This window comes from Mizuhopecten yessoensis, unplaced genomic scaffold (genome assembly GCF_002113885.1).
Source record: "Mizuhopecten yessoensis strain PY_sf001 unplaced genomic scaffold, ASM211388v2 scaffold9987, whole genome shotgun sequence".
Taxonomy (NCBI): Eukaryota; Metazoa; Mollusca; class Bivalvia; order Pectinida; family Pectinidae; genus Mizuhopecten; species Mizuhopecten yessoensis.
The window spans coordinates 1720484-1741906 of record NW_018408322.1 but is presented as its reverse complement, the minus strand read 5'-3'; the positions used below and the strand labels follow the sequence as shown (position 1 = coordinate 1741906).

At 36.0% G+C, this 21423-nt stretch overlaps 1 protein-coding gene across 1 annotated transcript; it reads right to left on the bottom strand.

The window, feature by feature from the left end:
• Positions 1–17193: 17193 nt before the first annotated feature.
• On the bottom strand, positions 17194–18510 carry LOC110459231. The gene has a single exon (XM_021511391.1). It carries the CDS (start codon positions 18508–18510, stop codon positions 17194–17196), a length of 1317 nt encoding a protein of 438 aa, XP_021367066.1.
• Between the last annotated feature and the right edge of the window lie 2913 nt (positions 18511–21423).

Sequence of the window (21423 nt, the reverse complement as noted above, 5' to 3'; positions counted from 1 at the left end):
GATAGCACTATAAAGTCGGCATCTGATCCGCGCTATCACAAGAGGGAAAGAACACCAACATACCATGCCTCCTGCATACACACATGCGTGTACGCATACATACCACACATGGATACATGTCCTTAAATGACATTAGCTGTAAATAGGACGTTAAACAAAATTAAACCAAAACCAAACTGTTTACCGGCGTAGTTTCGTTTCAGGTTTCCTCCCTTTTTTAAAGATAAACACAGTGCTTCTCAACAATAGTAATCTGTGAAGACGGATTGTGACGTAGTGAATTGGTACTACACTTAGAATTTGCCCTAACGATGCCAAAACCGGATGTACCTAGGAGTTAATGCAATCGGATTTTTTTTTACAGAGTTAGTAATCATTGTGGTAATTAAAAATTACAAGAATATGTCCTTAATAAACGTTTCAGGCACAGATGATGATTTATTTTGATTTCACATAGTTCTACTATGATTAATACATACTGATCGTGGATATAAAAGTACTTGGTTATATCTTAACTTGACGAAAGGAAACCATCGTTCAGGAAAAATACAAGAATATACCAATTGATTTGTTTTGATTGGTAATTTTTCTGTCGGCGGCATGTATTCATGAACAAAATCTGTTTTAATGTTTACAACTTTTCATCCGACATCCGACATCTGTACACCTGCAACAAAGATCTCATGCCAGGTTGACTTCGTCATTTGGTTCAGACTCGGAGTCAGCACTATTTATCTTGTCTATAAAAAAAACCTGGTAATTTTGCACAAAACGTCCGTTTCGATAACGACACCATTGCTTTAATTCAATTCCCTTGATTCGTCCTAGTGATCCACACACACATTTAGTTAAACATTGTCAATAAAGTAACAAATGTATCGGTGATGATTACTGGCGTATGCAATTGTTTAAACAACCAGGCAATCGTCCTTTTGTCCTTCATCATGTGGGGACAGCTGTTCGAGTCACCGATCAAGATATCCCCTTTGGGACCTGTGGGAATTGCAAGATTTATCATCTCCAGAGTAGATGCAAGCAACGAATATACCTTGTTTCTGGGCCCGTCGAGTGTAACAAGAAGCCGATATTTGTATTGATGTTATAACAGGACACATTTTTCCATGTTTTCCAAGCGCGGATCTGTGGACAGACACACCATGATATCTTCAACCCATAGAAAAAGGCCCCGAGTTGTGTAGTTTGTCAAATGCGTACAATGACATCCTCTTATCAGCACTAGTATTTATTTTCATGTCAAATCCAATCATCGCAGTGTGCAGTTCTGTCCATTTTCCTAAACACATAATTCTTCTATTTGCTCTCTAAACTTCCTTGTTTTGAATATGCGCTCGATGTAATCTGTCAGATATATTGCTACGTTTTGCGTGTGCAATATTCGTGCCGTTTGCGAGTTGACCGGACGAACAAATTTCAATCAAATCCTTGTACTATTGGGACTGTACACATATGAAGTGCAGCGCTTTTGTGTACTTCGAGAACTCCGTTTTCCAGCTTCCCAATCCTATATTTTAATTCTACTTGATCACTGCTATTCTATATTTGTCAGCTCATCAAGCCCTCAGGCCAGGTGCGTTTATGCCATGGTGCACCGTCCGTGGTCCGTCAGCTTTTTACTTTAAACATCTTCTTCTGAATAACCCAGAGGCTAAGGGTGATGGGTTTTAGCCAGTAGCATGCTTGGATGAAGAACTACCAAGTCTGTTAAAAATGAAAGACCTTCGCACATTTTTTAGGGTCACATGGATCAAATATGTTATAATCTTTAAACAACTTCTTCTTAATGACCAGATACATGTAACTGTTTGACAGGGAACTGTTCAAGCTTGCCTTGATATCAGGCCATTAGGTTCGTTAACAGGAATGACCTTGACTTTTTTTCAACGTCACAGGGATTAATTATCGGAAAAAAGGTTTCAAACTTCTCCTGAATAATCAAAATGTTCATGGTGATGATATTTGGCCAGCATCATTTTGGTATAAAGGGCTACCAAGTTTGTGCAAATGAATGATCTTTGTCTTTATTCAAGGTCACAAGGGTAAAATATTTTGAAATCTTTGAACAACTTCTGCTGAAAAAACAAGAGGCCCAGGATGATTATATTTGGCCAGTAACATGCTTTGATCAATGGCTACTTAGTTTGTTCAAATTAGCGTCATTTACTTATATTAAGGTAACAGGGGTAAAATATGTTTTAAACCTTTAAACAACATTTTCTAAATAACCAGTAGGCCCAAAATGTTAATATCTAATTACTAGCAAGCTTGGGTAAAATCAAACTTTCAAACTTTCTACTGAATAACCAAAAGGCCCAGGAAAATTATTATTGACCAGTCATTGCTGGGGTGAAGGCCAACTAAGTTAATAACATCTATGACCTTGACTTACATTCAAGATCACAGGGGTCAAACATTTTAAAAATCTTGAAACAACTTCTGCTGAATAACCCTAGGGCCAAGAATGATGATATTTGACCAGTAACTTACTTGGATTAAGCGCTACCAAGAGTGTTAAAATCGATGACCTTGACTTATATTTAAGGTCACATGGGTCAATTACTTTAAATAATTTCCAAAAAACTTCTGAATAATCAAAAGCCCAAAGGTGATGATGTTTGGCCAGTTACATTTTGGGATGGGGGGCTACCATGTTTGTTCAAAAGAATGACATTTGTCTATAATCAAGGTCACAGGGGTCTAATATGTTGAAATAATTTAATAACTTCTGCTTTATAGCCAAAAGGCCAAGAATAATTGTATTTAGCCAGTAACTTGCTTGAATGTGTTTAAATCTTTTAAAGGGTTCTGCTGAAATACTTGTAGCAATAAATACTGATATTGTGCCTGTAGCTTTATTTTAGTCCAATTTTAAGGTTACATGTGTGATATTAATACCAGGTGAGCGATGCAGTCCCATTGAGCAACTTGTTCAATTAGCGTAGATATTTCAACTCGTTATGTCGTATATTTGATACATCCTTTTTCATTTTTTTCACCATTCTCTTCAACTGATTTTATTACAGAAATGATACACTCGGCTACTTTCTTTTCCAAAACATATTGTCATTGCGGTACCAATTTTCTCCAGCGGTATCTTGATGTGCTCATCATGCATGGCACAGTCTTGACAAATTGGTTTGATGCAGGTTTCACAAAACTGGTTTTCAAAATTTGATTTTAGTAGCCATAGCTATACTTCAAATGATAAAATAAACGCGAAATGTCAATTTTTATGTACACATGTAATAGTGAATCTCTGGATAAAAAGACGTCCGTTCTCGCAAGTTGTATAATTTCACGTTAACTCCTAACATACAGTTATTTAATCATATTCTACATGAACGCCTAACGGTTATTTTTTTTTACAAATAAGTTGTTTTGGAGTAGATAATTATGTTTGTCTTTTAAACTAGTTATCCTTTATTATTTGTATTAGCAATGATCATTGGCTGGAAATAAACCCGAAGGTAGTCGTTGTCGCAGAGATTGAGCTGCAATGACAAGATGATTATATAATAGACATAATAACAAAATATTGCAAATATTGAAATAAATGATACGTTTGTATCACGAAACTTCAACGTTATTACAAAGAAATATTTCAATAGACACTTTCGTAAACAAACTATTTTGCATTCCTTCAGAGAAGTGCTAATCATGTTTATTTAAATCACTTACATTTGTACTGAAAATATGGTCACCGTGAATGTATACTCCCATAAAATTCCTTTGTAGTCGTTTTGTTTTGTTTGGGTTTTTAGTGATTAACGTCCTATTTCCAGCAACGGTCATTTAATGACGTGCCTCCGTGTGTCTATTTCATACTTGCATGTGTTTATGTGTGCTCGAGACAAGTAATGTTGATGTATTTGCAACCTTACGATAGTGCGGATCTGTTGCCACCTTTTGATTGAGACCTCGCTGCAATACCGATGCTGAATACAACGAGCAGAAATCAACCTGGTCACATAATTTTCATTTCAAAATATTGTATTAAATCAAATGATTCAATGGGAATTGGGCAACAGGCTATGCCCATACAAGCCCTCTCATTTGGGTTACAACCATTTCAAACAATAACATAATTAGAAATTAGACATTAACATATTAGCACTGGCTTGGAACATTAAATATTACTTAATAGTCTCTATCTATCTCTGAACCAAGCAAAATTAAAAATTAAAAAAAGAAAAATTACTGAGGAAGAACAATTACAGTTGTTTTTGTTTTGTTATATTTTCTTTACATAGTAACCAGTATATAATATATATATATATATATATATATATGGAAAGCCATGTGTGTATACTTCATTTGTAAATAATCAAATTTTATAAATTTTACAACATGTATCAATATCAAAAACTGGAACCTCCACTCAATACAGTAAATATTAAATATTATTAGTTGAATTATTTGTAACACCAACTAGTCCCCCATCACCACTCCTACTCCAGATAACAATTATAACTGGGCAGCACTAAAATGTCCATACACACCACCACTGTGTGCTTACCTAGTCATTGATTACACATTGGGACTAGAATTAACAGTTATTTTAAAGTCTGTTAGTAGAATTAATAGATTTCTGAACACAGACACAAATAGCAGAATTAGGATCATGACTAAGGTGGTTACTTCCCCTAGTTAGTATATTGTTATTATTTACTGAAAGTTCGATCAGGTTTACGTCGAGATTTGAATGTAGGTGTAGCAGTGTCATTATTTAATGACAGAAATAGCTTTTACTTGTAAAGCTGGTTATTTTTGAACTTGATTCTTCATTAAGAGCAGAGTATTTAAGTGCTGTGCTTTTACCATACGGTGTATCTATATACATGTACACTTTGCTTTGTATCATATGACACCTTTGCAAACCTGTGTGTCAAGGTTCATGGGTCAATCTTATTCTCATAACATGAGATGCCGCTGGTCGGCCTTTTTTCAATCGGATATGATTTTGCCGACTCCGACCTCTCATTTCCGAAGCACTAATTATTTGATGCAGTTCCGCCCGAAATCCGGGCGGAACAAAATCGGCTGGAAAAACTCACTTAAGTGGTTAACAGTTCATGACAACGATGTCTACTCACGGTTTATATAATATAGATATCATATGTATGTCACAGACACAAATATATAGTTAATCACGGAATAGATCACTCAAAATACTTGTCCATGTCGTTGTAGTACATCTCTGACCCACATTTAAAACATGGCTTCTGGATTAATACAAAATAGCAGGGGAGATTTCAAACGGAACGAAATGATACGGAATTTGTTGGTATTCCGCTTGTGAAACATAACATGTAATCCATTTTTGTATTAACCGGAAAAATCATGGCAAATGCTGTCTGCTTCTCTTCAAATGTATGTAAACACGATATACTCTTTCTTAATCCGATCTTTGAAAATGTGATCATCAGCATCGGAAAAATCAGCTATGGGCAGTTAGAGGTTACGCGGCGCCTGTCAAAAGTTTTTCGCCGTTTAAAACCTCTAACATTGTTGGAGTAGGGTCAATCTGTTTTTGTGTAAGATTGACCATGAGTCAGTTCGCACCCGCGCTTTTGGGGGCATTGTCACTCCCGTTCAAGTGTATGGCCGTATCGGACGTGTTGTGTAATTGTGCAGACTTAGTGCTTATTAGTGAGCTGGGAATTATAAATTCATTGTATGCGCAATATTACCTACTTGGTCACGTATTCACATACGGGTTGTCTCCCTGGAGTTAGACCCTCTTCGTCTATGAAGAGATAGGTTTTGATGTGATTCCGCTTTGTACAAGTAGTTGTATTGTTGTTAAACTATTATTGATGTAAATGTATAATTTTAACTATGATACCTGTCAAATGCTGTGAACCGCATTGGTTGTATAATAAGCGTTAAGCTCGGGTATTTAATTGGAGTAGTGATAACGCCTGAGTTATTTAGCGTATTTTTTTCATAGTATTTATATAGTGAAGCGTAAAGTTAGTAGCATGCGACAGTTGCGTTAATCTGTTACGTTATTGTATATGGACGATTCCATTATAATGTATAAGCTAGTGTTGGTATTTAAATGCGGAATATTTAAATAATCGATGTTATTTATTGTTTTAGGGTTTAATATATATGAAATAAATCAGAATGGAAACAAAGTTAGCGTTGGAGTGATCTGTATAAAGAGACCCCTAGAATCAGACTACTACATAGGTTTAGTTGAATGTTAAGCTGCGAATCATACAGATAATCTAATAGGTTTTGTCTTTGGATTATATACCTAGAACAGTATAGAAAGAAGTGATCCACAACTTCGTCATGGTTGCCACATACATGTATACAGGATGGGCTATTAGTAAGGTGGTCTCTAAAAAGATCAGAATTTAATTGACTTGCATGGTTTCTAAGTTGACATAAAATGACGTTAAACGATCAAGTCCCTCCATATTTAAAAGCATTTGTACACGTATCCTCAGCATAAGGAAGAATGGCATGATGGCCGACTTGCTTTTTAAGTTCACTTACCGACCTCAAATTATAGTAATAACAGTCGGTTCTATTCCACCGAGACAGCATACTAGGAAAGAAACTGTTAACATATATACTAGTTCTGCAAATGGGTGTTTGAAATGTACGTTGATGTCGAATATCAAGAGTCACCAAGTCATTGTTCATAATATAAGGTCCAATGTTTTCAAACAGATAATTAGGGTTATGACGGTTTGTTATTTTGAACAATAGCATATGCTGCTGGTCATTTCTGCGTTTCTTAAGTGTATAGCATCCTAGTTCATTATAAATGACAGCATGACTAGTACCCCTACGTAATCCAGTAACTATTCTAGCAGCATCAAGCTGGATGGATTCAAAAGATTGGATTCTGTCTGATTGTTCCACTTATTCCACACAACACTTTCATACTCAAGGTTTGGACGATATAAGATTTGTATATTATTTCTAAAGATTTCCTGTCGAGCCTATACTCAAGTGATCTGAACAGAAATAAAATTGATGTGGTCTGACCATGAACCATGACAATTAAGAAAAGCTCCAAGATGTATATGCTTTTTTACGTTTGCCACAATGTTGTTAATGAAGATAAGGTCAGGATGTAGTTCATCAGTATTATGTTTATTGAAATTAGAAGGGTTTCTGTTTTGTTGGGATTACAAATTATACCCCATCTATTTGTCCGCATAGATATTCTATTAAGATCATTATTTAAAATTTTAGCAGCAGCTGTTTTTTCATTATCTATTACAGCACCAATAATGAAGTATCATCAGCAAAAAAAAAATCGTTTCACGGCCGTTATTAGTCGATGCACGCCGATTTTACTGGTTTTTTGACATATTTACTTTGAGGACATCGTGTATTCTTATAATGTTCTGGAAAACAAAATTATTACATGGAAAAGCTGATACATAATTCCTTTGGTACACTGCCAAAGGAAAAATGCTCAAATTTCATTTTAAAGTACTTTTCGAACTATTTTCTGACCGTGTTACCAATTTGGGTAGTGTGACAATTGTGGTGGCGTGACGTTACAGTATACACATACTTTACAAAAAGAAAAAAATACATCGTTTGAGAAAACAAATCATATTTTGCATCAATACGTTAAAAAACGGAACCTATCATTACATACTCATTCAAAGGTTATTGTGGTAGCGTGACGTTAGTATACACATACTTAACAAAAAGAAACAAATCATTGTTTGATGAAACATATCTTATTTTGCATCAATACGTTAACAAACGGAACCTATCATAACATGCTCATTCAGAGGTAAAAAATAAATATACGTCTCTGGTGTAATCCATGGTTTTGTTTTGAAATGTTTTAAAAATCGCTTAATCATTTTTTTACGGCTGGACGAATACAGAAATGTACATGCAGGGTGATATAATCGATCTCGGTAAATTATATACCTGCAGCTAGGCTTGTGCTGTGTTATACAGCTGTATATAAGGTTAGTTTATGATTGAAAAATATATCGCCCTAAGAGACGTGGACGCGACAATATGAAACATCGTCAGTGTGTTAATAAAATTTCTCAAATATGTTTATTTATTTGCAATACTAGCATTAAAAAAATTGTCGGTTGATCAAATGTGATTCTTTATATCGTAGAGACGATAGGCTGTTTGGTTTGTTACCTTTGTCCACGGAATTTGATAGTAAATCTAGTTCCGTCCTTTGTCCAGTGCATTTGTACAATCCTCATTGATTATCCAGCCCGTAGCCAGTTCCAGTGCAGGTGTTTGGCGTAACCACTAGTTATAAAAGCATCCTTATATCAGTCATTTTCGAATCATATCATGTCTCACAAAGATCAGATACAGGCCAGAAGATGAGCATCTTTGTATTTTGCGAAAACAGCAAAATATCTGCATTTGACGGATACAAAATAAATTCTAAAAATTAATCAAATATAGTCGTTCAGGTATTAAAGTTATTGTGTTGAAAAAGTATCTCCGACCCAACTTTTCCCTCTCGGTCGTTATCTTGACCAGTGATAATACACCGCCGAACAAGCATTAATGCAATGACACTAATTGCAGTAGGTCAATTATGTTAAAATAAACCATTTGGAAGCCCAGGGGATGTTCTGACGGATATCTACAACTGTCTCTGAGGTGAATTGCTGTCTGTTATATAGTACGGTTGATAAAGTGCACTTATTGCTTTAGAGTAACCTGTCTTAACACGGAATTATATTAGAGGGAAAGGCAACTGCCTCTTCGGCATAGGAAATATGCCCAGGGCACTTTGATGTTGCAAGAAACTGTGAGAAAGCGCGAGAATTTACGAGCTTTTGGGGAAAAAAACACCGCTTCAATCATCAAAGAAATGGATCGCCGTTCAGAAGTGATACATTTTGGGTTATCCTGTACCGTTACATTGTCCGGAGTTCAAAGCAAGTGATCTTTGCTATACTTCTGTTTAAATTTGATAACGTTTGTTGTGTAGAATACTAGAGAAATGTCGCAGAATGCGAAAGTTTATAGTGAACATATAACTTTGCCAACTTGAATTATTTTATGGCTTCACACCTGCCATCAACATCTAGGTTTCTTGCTAATAAATAGATTATTTTGACATACGGACTAAAGCAAATTTTGTATTTATATGTTGTCTATATGTGCTTTTAAGTGAACTCATATCTCTGATTTTGTAGTATTTTTATTCTGAAAACAGTTGTTAATCAGTGTGTTTTTAATAATGGCCGCCATTTTGCCTTAGATTACCGATCGCGGGTGGGTTCATGAATGCATGATATTCTCGGTAATTGATCATAAATATGTAATTATTTGTTTACATAATTACAGTCTGGTATATTATCATGTACACAGAACGATTTTAATCGCACTGACGATCTAGAAAGTGTATTTTTACGGCTCTGAATATAGACCAAAATGCATCGTGATGCAATAGCGTGTGATTTCACTTTCCTCATCGTCTTGCATTTACCCTCCATCAACATCTAGTTTTCTTGCTAATAAATAAAATATTTTGACATACGGACGAAACCAAATTGTTTATTTATATGTTGTCTATTGCTACATGTGGTTTTAAGTGAACTCATATCTCTGATTTTGTAGTACTTTTATTCTGAAAACAGTTGTTAATCAGTGTGTTTTTAACAATGGCCGCCATTTTGCCTTAGATTACCGTTCGCGGGTGGGTTCATGAATGTATGTAATTCTAGGTAATTGATCATAAATATTTTTTTTCAAATTGTTGAATAACAAGGCCAGTGTTAAATTGTTTTTAGTTTCCTACGTACTGATTCAGTAGGCTACGGATATATCCACTGGAAAATATATTTTAATAGATAAAAAATCTCTATTGACATATAATTACAGCCAAAGTTGTGATGCGAAAGTGTTGGTGAAGGGATATTAAAAGTTATATGGCTAGGCTTATTGAGTTAATTAATTTAATTAAATTATGCATGGACAAATGAAATTATAATAGTGATTAATGTGAACAATTGTTCTAATTAAGAAGTATGCCAGACAGCTGTAATATCCACTCTTTGTCTTAATTTGCAAACAATACAGATAGTTTCCAATTTTGTAAAGGTGTCCATTCGTGACACGATTACGTGGCATGAGACGTGAAGGATCGCGGTGATGCGATCACCAAGGTCCCTGATGAGATATATCATCGAGTTTGACCACCCACACCAAATACTTGACGCGATGGCTGGGTGAAAACATTGACTGTGAAGAGATCTGTATGTATGACCTATGCGTAGTCGTTAGATGACTTCTTTCTATTTGCGATCTTTCCTCCTTATTTCGCATGAACCCATATAATGATGAATTGGAAATACTGTGAATTATTTATGTTGTCATTTTGTTAACTCAATTAACTATGTACAAAATGTGAGGTTTAAATCAAAAAGCAGTTCAATATTCTCAGTATGTAGTTTAAGTGCCTCTTTAACAACACTCATGCAAGTGGGGGATCGGGAAAAGAATACACCTGCTGTTACCCACTGCATGTATCGTAGGAGGCAACTAATGCGCGAACCCTTGCAGAGTTGGGATTTTGCTTCGGTGTCCTCTATTTGGGAACACAGAAGCGACCAAAAAAAATCTGCTGCACCCATTGCAATGTTTGGGATTTTTATATATCTTTCTACTTCTTACTACCTTTTATTTCCTAGCGCCTTGCTTGGCAACACCTCACTTTTGGCTTGAATGTTGAGCGTTTTCCCAGGTGGGGAAGGCAATGGGTTGTGTTCCAAGGCCGGGACATACAAAAGTCCTTAAATATGATAGTTGTTATTCCCTGCTTAACGTTCAGCATTTAGGGGAATGGCAACAACTGGTTCACTCGTTGTCAGTATAATGTGACCGGGCGGAATACTGTGTTGTGTGTCTTCGGCATGGTTTTTCAGTAAGATAGCACTATAAAGTCGGCATCAGATACGCGCTATCACAAGGGGGTAAGCATCCCAACATACCATGTTTCATGCATACACACACGCAAGCACGCAAACACTACAAATATGGATGCACGTCCATAAATGACATTGGCTGTTTATAGGACGTTAAACAAAATTAAACTTTCATAACTTTTAGCAACTCTATCAAATAAACTGAACGATATGATGCACATTAGGTTTGGTTTGGTTTGATTTCATTATTTTAACGTCATATTATCAGCTAAAGTCATTAAAGGACGTGCATCCATGTGTGTTGTGTATGCGTGCATGTGCGTGCATGTGGATCTGATGTCGACTTTATAGTGCTATCTCACTGAAATACCATGCCACAGCATTCCGACCGATCACATTATACTGATAACGAGTAAAACAGTCGTTGTCATTATCGATAATGCTAAACGTTAAGCCGGGAATAACAACTACATGTCCCGGATAGAACCATTTGCCTTCCTCGCCTGTGCGAACGCTCAACATTTAAGCCAAAAGTGAGGTATTGCCAAGTAAGGCTTTAGATAACGAAATAATTCAGAAGTAGAGAGAAAGATAAAAATCCCCAGGTATTTCAAAGGGTGCAGCAGATTTATTTTGGTCGTTTTTGAGTCCCTTAGTAGAGCAAATCTCCGATTTGATAAATTGAGTGTAAATAATCAAATATTAATTGCTCAGAAACTGTACCAAATTAAGTTTCATAGAAACGTTCAAGAAGATAGTTTATCATGTTTTTGTTTGAAATCAGCGCATTTGATAATAAAATGTTGATTGTAAATTATTGATAGCATGAATGACAGTAAGGCTGGTCTTCTTTACGTAAAATGATTAACATTTGTAATGTACATGTAGGTACAGTTGTGGGATCAATCAGGAGACAATGTACAGTTGTGGGATCGCACAACGTTACACGATGTGCGGTGTGCGCACGAAGTGTGCACTGTGTGTGAACGGTGTGTGCACGATGGGCGAACGATAAAAAGCTGGACGATCATTGCTTGCGCACATTTGTGCGCACGATGGACGAACGATGTGCGATAACAATCGTGGTTTGTGTAAATTGAGGAATGCCTTAACAATTTATACGGTTCCGTGTTGAAACATATAAACTTGATTTTTACGTATGTTTCTATATTCTAACTACATCTATAAACTTATTTTTCTGTCTATACATTCTTATATCTAGAAATTGTGTTTTCGGTGTTTTTAAACAAACTTAATCGACACATGTAAAATTACAACACAATCCCGTATACAGGTAAACATAACCACTCTGTACATGTACCTGGACCGTAGTTTAACCCCCGCCTGGGGCACTTACGTAACTCGTCGTGTAAGACCGGGGTGTGAAAATCCAGGTGAAGGGGAGCTATAGGCAAGCAAATAACAAATACTATTCATTACGGTCATACGATATCGCTTATCAGCTATGTGTGTCAGTCACTGGTCAGGTAAAACTCACTCATCAACTTGTTATTTACCTGTTCGGTTACCTTGGAGCCAAACCCAATCTTGACAGCCTAACGGTCGCTGTAAAACTGTGTAACACGCATTGTGAAATTGTATAATCTTGATTATTGTGATGAGAAATTACAGATATATTCAAAGTGTACACTATCGCATACGAGCCTTCCGTATTTTTGTCATTCCGTAGTTTTGATTTACAAATTATACCAAATCGCCCCGTTGTGCGCTTCTCTCCGCACAACCGTTAAATCGCACAGTTGTGCGCACTATTTGTGGACGATGTTCGGACGGTGTGTGAACGATGTATGCACGGTGTGCGCACGCTATTTTTGGTGCGTTGTGCGGTCACACAACTGTATTACACATGCGTAGTCGGAAGAGGACAACTTCCTCCCTGTAGTCAGCTTTACTTGTTGCATTGAAACTCATATTAATTTGAATTACAAATAACTAATATATTTTATACAAGTAAAATAATTTCCTCCTTACTATTTATGTTGCTAATTTGTTTTAACAAAATTCGCTATGGCAGATTTAAAATCAGAATAAAGTAGATTGACATCTCGTGTTTGTAAGTTAAGGGCTAACGCAATCATGTCTACATTCTCGTGTTCATTTTATTCCGACATGATTACGTATCCAGTTTGAAGTCATTAAGGTTTAAACAACACTGTAAAAACAGACATTCACAAAGAATGAATTTATATCAAATTAAAATAAATAGGTTTAAAGGGGTAAAACATGTAAGATTATTGTAAAATACATAAAAATTGTATTTTGATGATCAAGTGAGTAACAAAATCAAATATAGCACGCAAGTTAAATCCCAGAAAGGTTTCTTGGAGGAACTTTGAAAGAATATGTAGCATTGTTTAAAATCAGCGCATTTAACCGATCACGCATAAAACATTTGACTGTAAACGGTTGATTATATGTGTGACAGTTATGTTGGTCTTGTGTAAAATGCTAACATGTGTGATGTAGGAATGGTCTATGCGCAGTCGCGAGAGGACAACTTCCTCTCGGCTGTCTGCTCTACCTGTCGTATATCAACCCAAAGTATGTTTGCAATTAAATGACAATGTCACCAATTCAAATTCGTTTAACGACTCCCAGGTTATTTCAAGTTATGTTTTGATACCTGTCTAAAGACCGATGAATTCTAACCTGTGATCAACTCTGTTGAATTCAGTATGCACTGAGAGTACGAACTCTATGTTGACAACGCATTGTTTTTACAATTATTGTATTAGTGTGATACATGTATGCATTCCGTGCCGGTTTGGTTTTATTTAATATCTAAGATGATTATAGGACGTTTCTTAATGTGTATTGTGTATGCGAGATTGCGTGAGCGTGTTCTAGAGACAGGAATCTTAATATGAATACGATGTACTCTGTATACCACAAGCCTACCATTATGTTTTCGTTCCGTAACATTGATCAGCCGATTATATAAAAGCACTTATATGTACGCATAATATCACACAACGGGGCTACATAGTGTAACAATCGTCAAAACGCCCCATTGTGCACACGTTAAGTGCGTTGTGTAGTTATCATCGGTAGAGGATTACTTATACGTGGATGACTCTCAAAACATATGAATATATTCGCAAGACAATTACATCAATCTTTAAATAACTATCAGATCAGTGCTGATAAAAACGGTTTTAAACATTCTAAATTCTAAACGGTGTGCTTGCATTTTTGTCAATTACGTAAAAGCAATGATGACCCAAATATCACCCTTTACCACCACTGCCGGTTGGATTTTGTTTTATTTTGTTTAACATCCTATTAACAGCTAAGGTTATTTAAGAACGTTCCCCCATATGTGTTCTGCAAGCGTGTACGTGATCCGGACACATGGTATGTTGGTGTACTTGCCTCCTTGTGATAGCGCGGATCTAATGCCAACTTTATAGTGATATCTCACTGAAATACCATGCCGAAGCCTGCCCAGCACAGCATTCCGTCCGGTCACATTATACTGACAACGTGTAAACCCGTTGTTGCCGTTTCCCCGTATGCTGAACGTTATGTAGGGAAATAACAACTACCATTTAAAAGGACTTCGGTATGTCCCGCAATTTTCAATTTGTTTTCTCTTTGATATGTTTAATTTTTGATTATTTTTTTTCGAGTGGTTTTCAGTGGATGAATTAATGGTACAAAAGATGGATTTTTAAGATTTTAAAGAAATACCCCTACTGGGTCCAGATCCTCTGCACCCAAATCCTCTTTTGTTTTACAAAATGGAGTCCCATTAGTCAAGGATGCTCCAAGCCAAATTTTGTCAAAATCCCTCCAATGGTACAGAAGAAGGATTTCAAAGATTTCAACCCAAATTCCCCTATTTGGCCCCCTCTTCACCGACAGGGGCCATATCCCCCGTTCATATAAAATTGAGTTCCTTTGTCCATAGATGCTCAAGGTCAGATTTAGTCAAAATCCATAATTCTATTTAGGACTAGTAGCTTCTGAAAGGAAATGTTTGATATTGTTCACGTCATATTAACAGCTATGGTTATATCAGGACATGCCACCATGTGTGTTGTGTATGCGTGCATGTGTGTATATGTGCTGCATGGACCGACGAACGCCGCGGTACGGCATAAAGTAACAAAGGTACTTCAGGCCAGATGAGCTAAACATCAAACCAAAGCATTTTTTCCAATGAATCTTTTAAACAAAAAAGATAATGGCTAGAGTAGTGTTGATTACTTTATTTGGTAAGCAAACGATAAATATATGTTTTATGTTGTATAACATTCAATATTCACTGTTAAGTTTACATGGATATTAAACATTTGATTTATGTATTTATGTTTAATTCAAAATTAGCTCTGATTGTGGAATAAGAAAATGATAAAAAGATAACAAAAACAATGCAATGAGTTAAAATAAAGACGTCAGCATTTAACAACAACTAATGAACGGTTGCATCACCTCGCGGCCAATTACCCCAAGAGAGAAACATCATTATAATCATAGGTATGAGTCATTAAACAACCTAAGGCCAATTACCCCAAGAGAGAAACATCATTATAAGCATAGGTATGAGTCATTAAACAACCTGAGGACAATAACCCTAAGAGAGAAACATCATTATAATCATAGGTACGAATCATTAAACAACCTGAGGCCAATTACCCCAAGAGAGAAACATCATTATAAGCATAGGTACGAGTCATTAAACAACCCGATGCCAATTACCCCAAGAGAGAAACATCAGTATAAGCATAGGTACGAGTCATTAAACAACCTGAGGCCAATTACCCCAAACATGAGTTACTATTACAATCATAGATATTGGTCATAAACAGATTAATATTGTATAACTCTCATTTGCCACGAAGGTGGGGTTCTAAGCCGCCTTCCGAAATAGGTCGCCATCGTGTAAAGTCATAACACAGTAATTCTCAAAGAAGAACATTGACACAAAAAGGAAATTCAATAGCAAATACATTTCTAATTGTAAAGATCAATCGATTGCAAACAGTTATATGGTAAATGTTCATATATCAAAATTTAATATCATGTTTTTTTTCCTATTGCCATACAGTTGATCAACCCTTTACAGTCAAGCATTTTATGATTGAATGTGCTGATTTCGAACAAATATGTGACAGATTATATAATGTACCCTCTATGAAAAGTTTATTTGATACAGTTTCTGCGCAATCAATATATGAGCATTTACAAAACTAAAGACAACTTTAGAATACAACCTCACTGAAATACTCTCCCGAAAGTATCCAGAAGTTCATTAATGTTATTATTATTATTTTTCAACTTTCAATCAACACAGAAGATGTCATTAAGGACAATAAATGGTTGATAAAACATGCAAGGAAATGTTTTGTTTTGTTATTATTTTACTGCCCATCGAAAATACAAGTCATTTAGAGCCAAACAATACTAGTGCTGTAAAAATTAAACTTTCGCCGAAAGGAATTCTTATATGACAAGAATTATGACACACCACAACCTGAAAATTACATCATGTATAAGTGGGTACGGTGAGGTATGTCTTTTGGGAGTGATCAATAGCATTAAATCAGGTAGCATTACATCATAAATTATAGATTTTTACAGTTCCTATATCATACTAGTTTTAACAGTCCAACCTTAACAAAACCTTTCTGGAAGGGATAGTTGTTTAATCTTCATGTGGCTGAAGGTCCATGATATCTAAATATGTACGAAGTATTTTACCGTTATAGGCTATATTCTTTGTATGAAATATGGACATTTTGAATTAACAACGACTATTAGAAATGTAAACAATGAAGCTAAAGGGCTGTTATCAGCTGGACAATATCTTCTTTGTTTTTCAGTCAAAACAATGGAAAATGTCCTTAATGTGTCATATATATGAGACTATATGTAAATTAAATGTTTCATATCCAATAAATTTACAATATCACTTCATAAATTCATTTTCACCCAAGATAAAATCCTTGCCATACCTATGCGTTAATCATCAACGCATAGTGTGACTCGTGCGAAATGTTATGTACATATCTGCATTAAGTAAAGTGACGCATTCATATAATGGTTTTCGTGAACACTTGCGATACTAATGCATCAACTCTTGCATCGCTCAAGGAAAATAATGGATATCAAACATATGCTAATGAATAAGTACGTACATGTAGCTGACCAATTATCTTTCTCTGAAAAAGCCCTGCATTTGAACATTTGTCTTAGCCTAGTGTAGTGTTTTTATAACAATAATCGATATTTTTGTTCAGATTTCCGTTCTGTTTATTTATGTCTTTGCTAAAACCGCCATGATGTGAATTCTACCTTTCTCGTCACCAATCCAAATTTGGCCATCCGGATCTGTTGCTATTGCGCCATCACAAGTTTTTTCTTCTGCAGTGTAGATGCACTTTGCATTTCCTCCAGACACATCTACGGAACAAACCTTGTTCCAACCAGACCCCGTGAGTGTAACGAGAAATCGTTTGTCGTTGTTAATGTTACAGAAAGATACATCAAATGGTACAAATGGAGAAATGTTCGATTCTGACTTCATTTCCCCGTTCCAAGTTGATCTAGTGTTTCCGTCCCTGTCAATCACTTTTACGAATCGACCAGTATCCTTCCAGTCGATGACAGCCATGACACCACCCAGAGTACAGCTCACACGACCAGGTTCGAAGAAGCCAATTTTCGCAGTGCATTCAAGTTCTTTAGCTGTTGATTTTGCGATAGACATCTTCGCCAACCTAGTCGGTTTTGATTTGTTTTTCGAACAGAGGCACACTATGACATCTTCACCTGTGAAGCAAATGCCTCTTGTGGTGTAAGCTGAATCAAATGCGTGCAGCGATACCGACTCTCTGTCCTTGGTTAATTTCTTAAGCTCACAGCCATCCCATGTTGTGTATAGTATATCACCAGCAGGAGATAGACAGAAGTCCTCAACGCGCTCACCAAAATTCCTTGTTTCAAGAATTTGACCATTGTAATCTATGAGATGTAATGCTTCGTCCCTGTAATGCAGTATCCATGCCTTCGATGAGTCGACGGGCCAGATCGACCTGATGAAACTGCTTTTTGAAGTCTTGAAGGAACAAAGCTCGGCAAGTTCTTGATCTTCAGTTACCCATTCTAAACGACCAATCGCTTTAGGTATAATGCCCATGTGATAATGTGATTGGATAAACTCTAGACGCTTGCAGCGCGTATACTGACTTCTAGATGATTTCAGATCCTTTGCTTTCAGGTATTTTTCTTCGATCGAATCACGTTGTCCCTTCAGGATTCCGTCCATTAATCGCGCTGTTGCTGCCTCATTTTGACGAACATCCGCAATCTTCTGAACCATTTCCTGACCGGTCTTTTGAACTTCTTGAATAACAGAATCCACGCTTGTCTTTGCTTTCCTTTCCAGTGATTTGATAGCATTAATGACAGAATATTGTTCGGAAGTTAAATCCTCTAAAACTTTTTTAACTTCCTTCATTGGTATTTGTGTATGCTTTTCATGGTTGCTACACTCCAAACATATTTTCCTCTTGCAGGTTTCACATAAAAGGGTTGCCTCATTCGCAGGATGGGAAGCACATTTTGTTGTCATATTTGTTCTTAGGTCCAAAATACAGAAGACACGAGACGTCCTTTAAGGTCGGGGGATACTGCAAACTGCGATATGTATAACTATGAACATGGATATTTATCAGATTATTAATAATCGAGTCAAAATTGTTAAAACCATATCATCAAGAAATGTTATCATGCATATCATGATATTTAATTCTGAAGCATATACAAAAACGTTGAAAATGTCTTAACGTACAAGAAGCACAAAGGTAACCCGTGAGCTGACCCGTGCACATTGTATGGCACCCAACATTGTTCAATCGAATCAATTATTGACACATATACACGTCGATATCGTCTGTCTACATGAACACAATAGACTAGTACAGAGGCTTCTAAATCCGACACAGTTTATCAGTGATACATATTTTGAAACTATTTAGTCCAGTTTTAGCTAATCGCATATCAGTTAAAACATGGCAGCTGATCAGATCACCCTAATCTTCAAACGGCTTACTTGTTAGGTATATACATGTATGTAAAAATATTATATAATATTTATATAAGAGCTGTGTCAATAGATACATATATGTATATCACAAGATTTATTTACTGCCCTAGTGGAAGAGAACGTGTTTCTTTGTTTTTACAGGATAGACATTTTGGTTTGTCACGCTGTTATAGGATGTCACTTCCAACCAACAGCTAAGATCATGAATTTACATTTGTATGGCATTGTCACGTTATAGGCTATTAGAAATCTGTGTCGCTGATGGGACTTTAAATACCATGCACCACGAGACATTATTCTTAGCGCATTAATACAACATCGACCGAACTACAATATCCAGTGTTAATGAACATGACGGCTGCTGAAATATCGCTGGGCATCATGAAACATGACAATGTAATTGAAATTAGTAAAAGAAAACAAAATATTAGAAAAATATACTTTTGTTACAACAAAAACAAGACCAACGTCTGCAATATCGTACAAAATGCACATCGGTTGAAATAACCAATGCCGGCAATGGAAAAATGTTTAACACTCATGCAATTTATCAGAAATATCATCTGTACACTGCACTGATTCACAGGGGTTCGTTACAAATGTCTGAAAAACACATATGTTATAGACCTTTTGATATGGGTCACAGAACACATAATTATACAAAAGGCATCTGTGTATTTTAGACATTGTAACGAACCCCTGTGCTCTGTCTGAAGATCACTCACATCAAAAACTATCAGTATCACGCGTCTATCAGTCACGGTTTCTTCAGTTTCTGACGACATTTCAAATAACGAGGTTGTTGTAGAATCTACCGACTGTATTCAGGTTCCCATACAATCAACAAATACATTCACGTCTGGATTTTTCGCAAATTCGAACGTTCCTCTCTGCTCATTCATCTTCCAAAAATAACACCCTCGTGGGGGCAAGGTCGGATTACGGTGTACACTGTATTTATCCATGCGTGAAAGTTTGTTCTGGAGGAAAGTTGAAACAATTTGAAATCTTACTATCAGCTCAGATTTCTATTGATAACTAAAATCACACTATAAACATATCATAAACAATTGTATTGACACAGAATTGTGGAATTGAACGAATTTGTTTGAACTCTCGATAAGGCGGGACTTTTAAAGTTTAGATATAAATTGTAAGTTGCATTATGATGTTGGCTTCCAAAGCTGTGTCAATCAAATAGATCATAAATACCATACCAAAACAGTTCAATGCTTAATTAAGGACGTGCCTCCAGGTGTGGATTAAAATTAACATGAGTAATCGAGGTAAAATAAAGAATAGTGTTTCCCCTGTCACAAAGGCAATACATGTTTTATTATATCGCAATATAACAATCACAACAGGGTGAAGATGATAACGATTATATGCTATTGTTTTTTGTCTGCTTAAGTCACTCGAAGTTCAGGCCCCGGAATCTCGAAACTTCTTAATTCTCAATTTTTACCTTTTCATTCTGAAGCTTAGTACGTACTTTACTGAGAATTTCTTGAATTGGTATACCTCGAAAGCGTTCTTAAATACTAAAGAACGTTTTAACTAAGAATGTGTTTGTTGATACATACGTGCCCTAATTGGAACTCTTTAATGAAAAAGCCTATTGGGTTATCTTTGAAGAAAATATCATTTTAACGTGTTCACTATAATGTTAAATTTGTCAAGCCAGACAAATTTACTAACCGGTTACTCGCAAAATCTTCTGACCGAGTAACCGGTTAATCAGTCAGTAAGGTAATCAAACAATTAACAACGATAACTACATTATATGTAATACTTCTCTCATTAACGAAGCAATTTAAAATGCGTGGAACGAGATTAACAGGTTGTACCGATATTGGTAATGTATTAAGACAGATTTTGTTTTAATTGGCATTAATAGGGTGCCATCAATAAGAAAAACTATGACATTAATTGTTGCATTCACAACATTTCCTTTACCGAAATTCTGGGTAAGAAATATTTGAGAAAAGGTGCCGATCATTATGTATGTACTCGCGATATGAACATTTTACACTCGGGTGGGGTCAGAACCTGCCCCAATCCGAATCCTTTGGTAAAATTTTCCTATTCCCCATAACCAAATAGGCCATATTAGTTATTTGCTATCTACCGATGTGTGATTTTATGGACATCTTGTGATATAAGACTGTATTGAAAGGCCCCAAAGGCTGGTTTTCTAATTATATCCAAAGTGTTGGATAATTATGAATAAATAAATAAATAAATGAAAAATAACTATAAACACCGTGCCTTTCGTCTCCTTACTCGTTTTTAGCGGCTGAATTTTAGGACTGATCAAACAAATACAGTTGGCCTTTTTGTGTATTTAAGCACGTTCTTAAATATTTAAGCATGCTCCTAACCACTCTCAAATATTTAGCCCATTCTCATCTTAAAATTTCAGAATGGAGACTTAGGAAT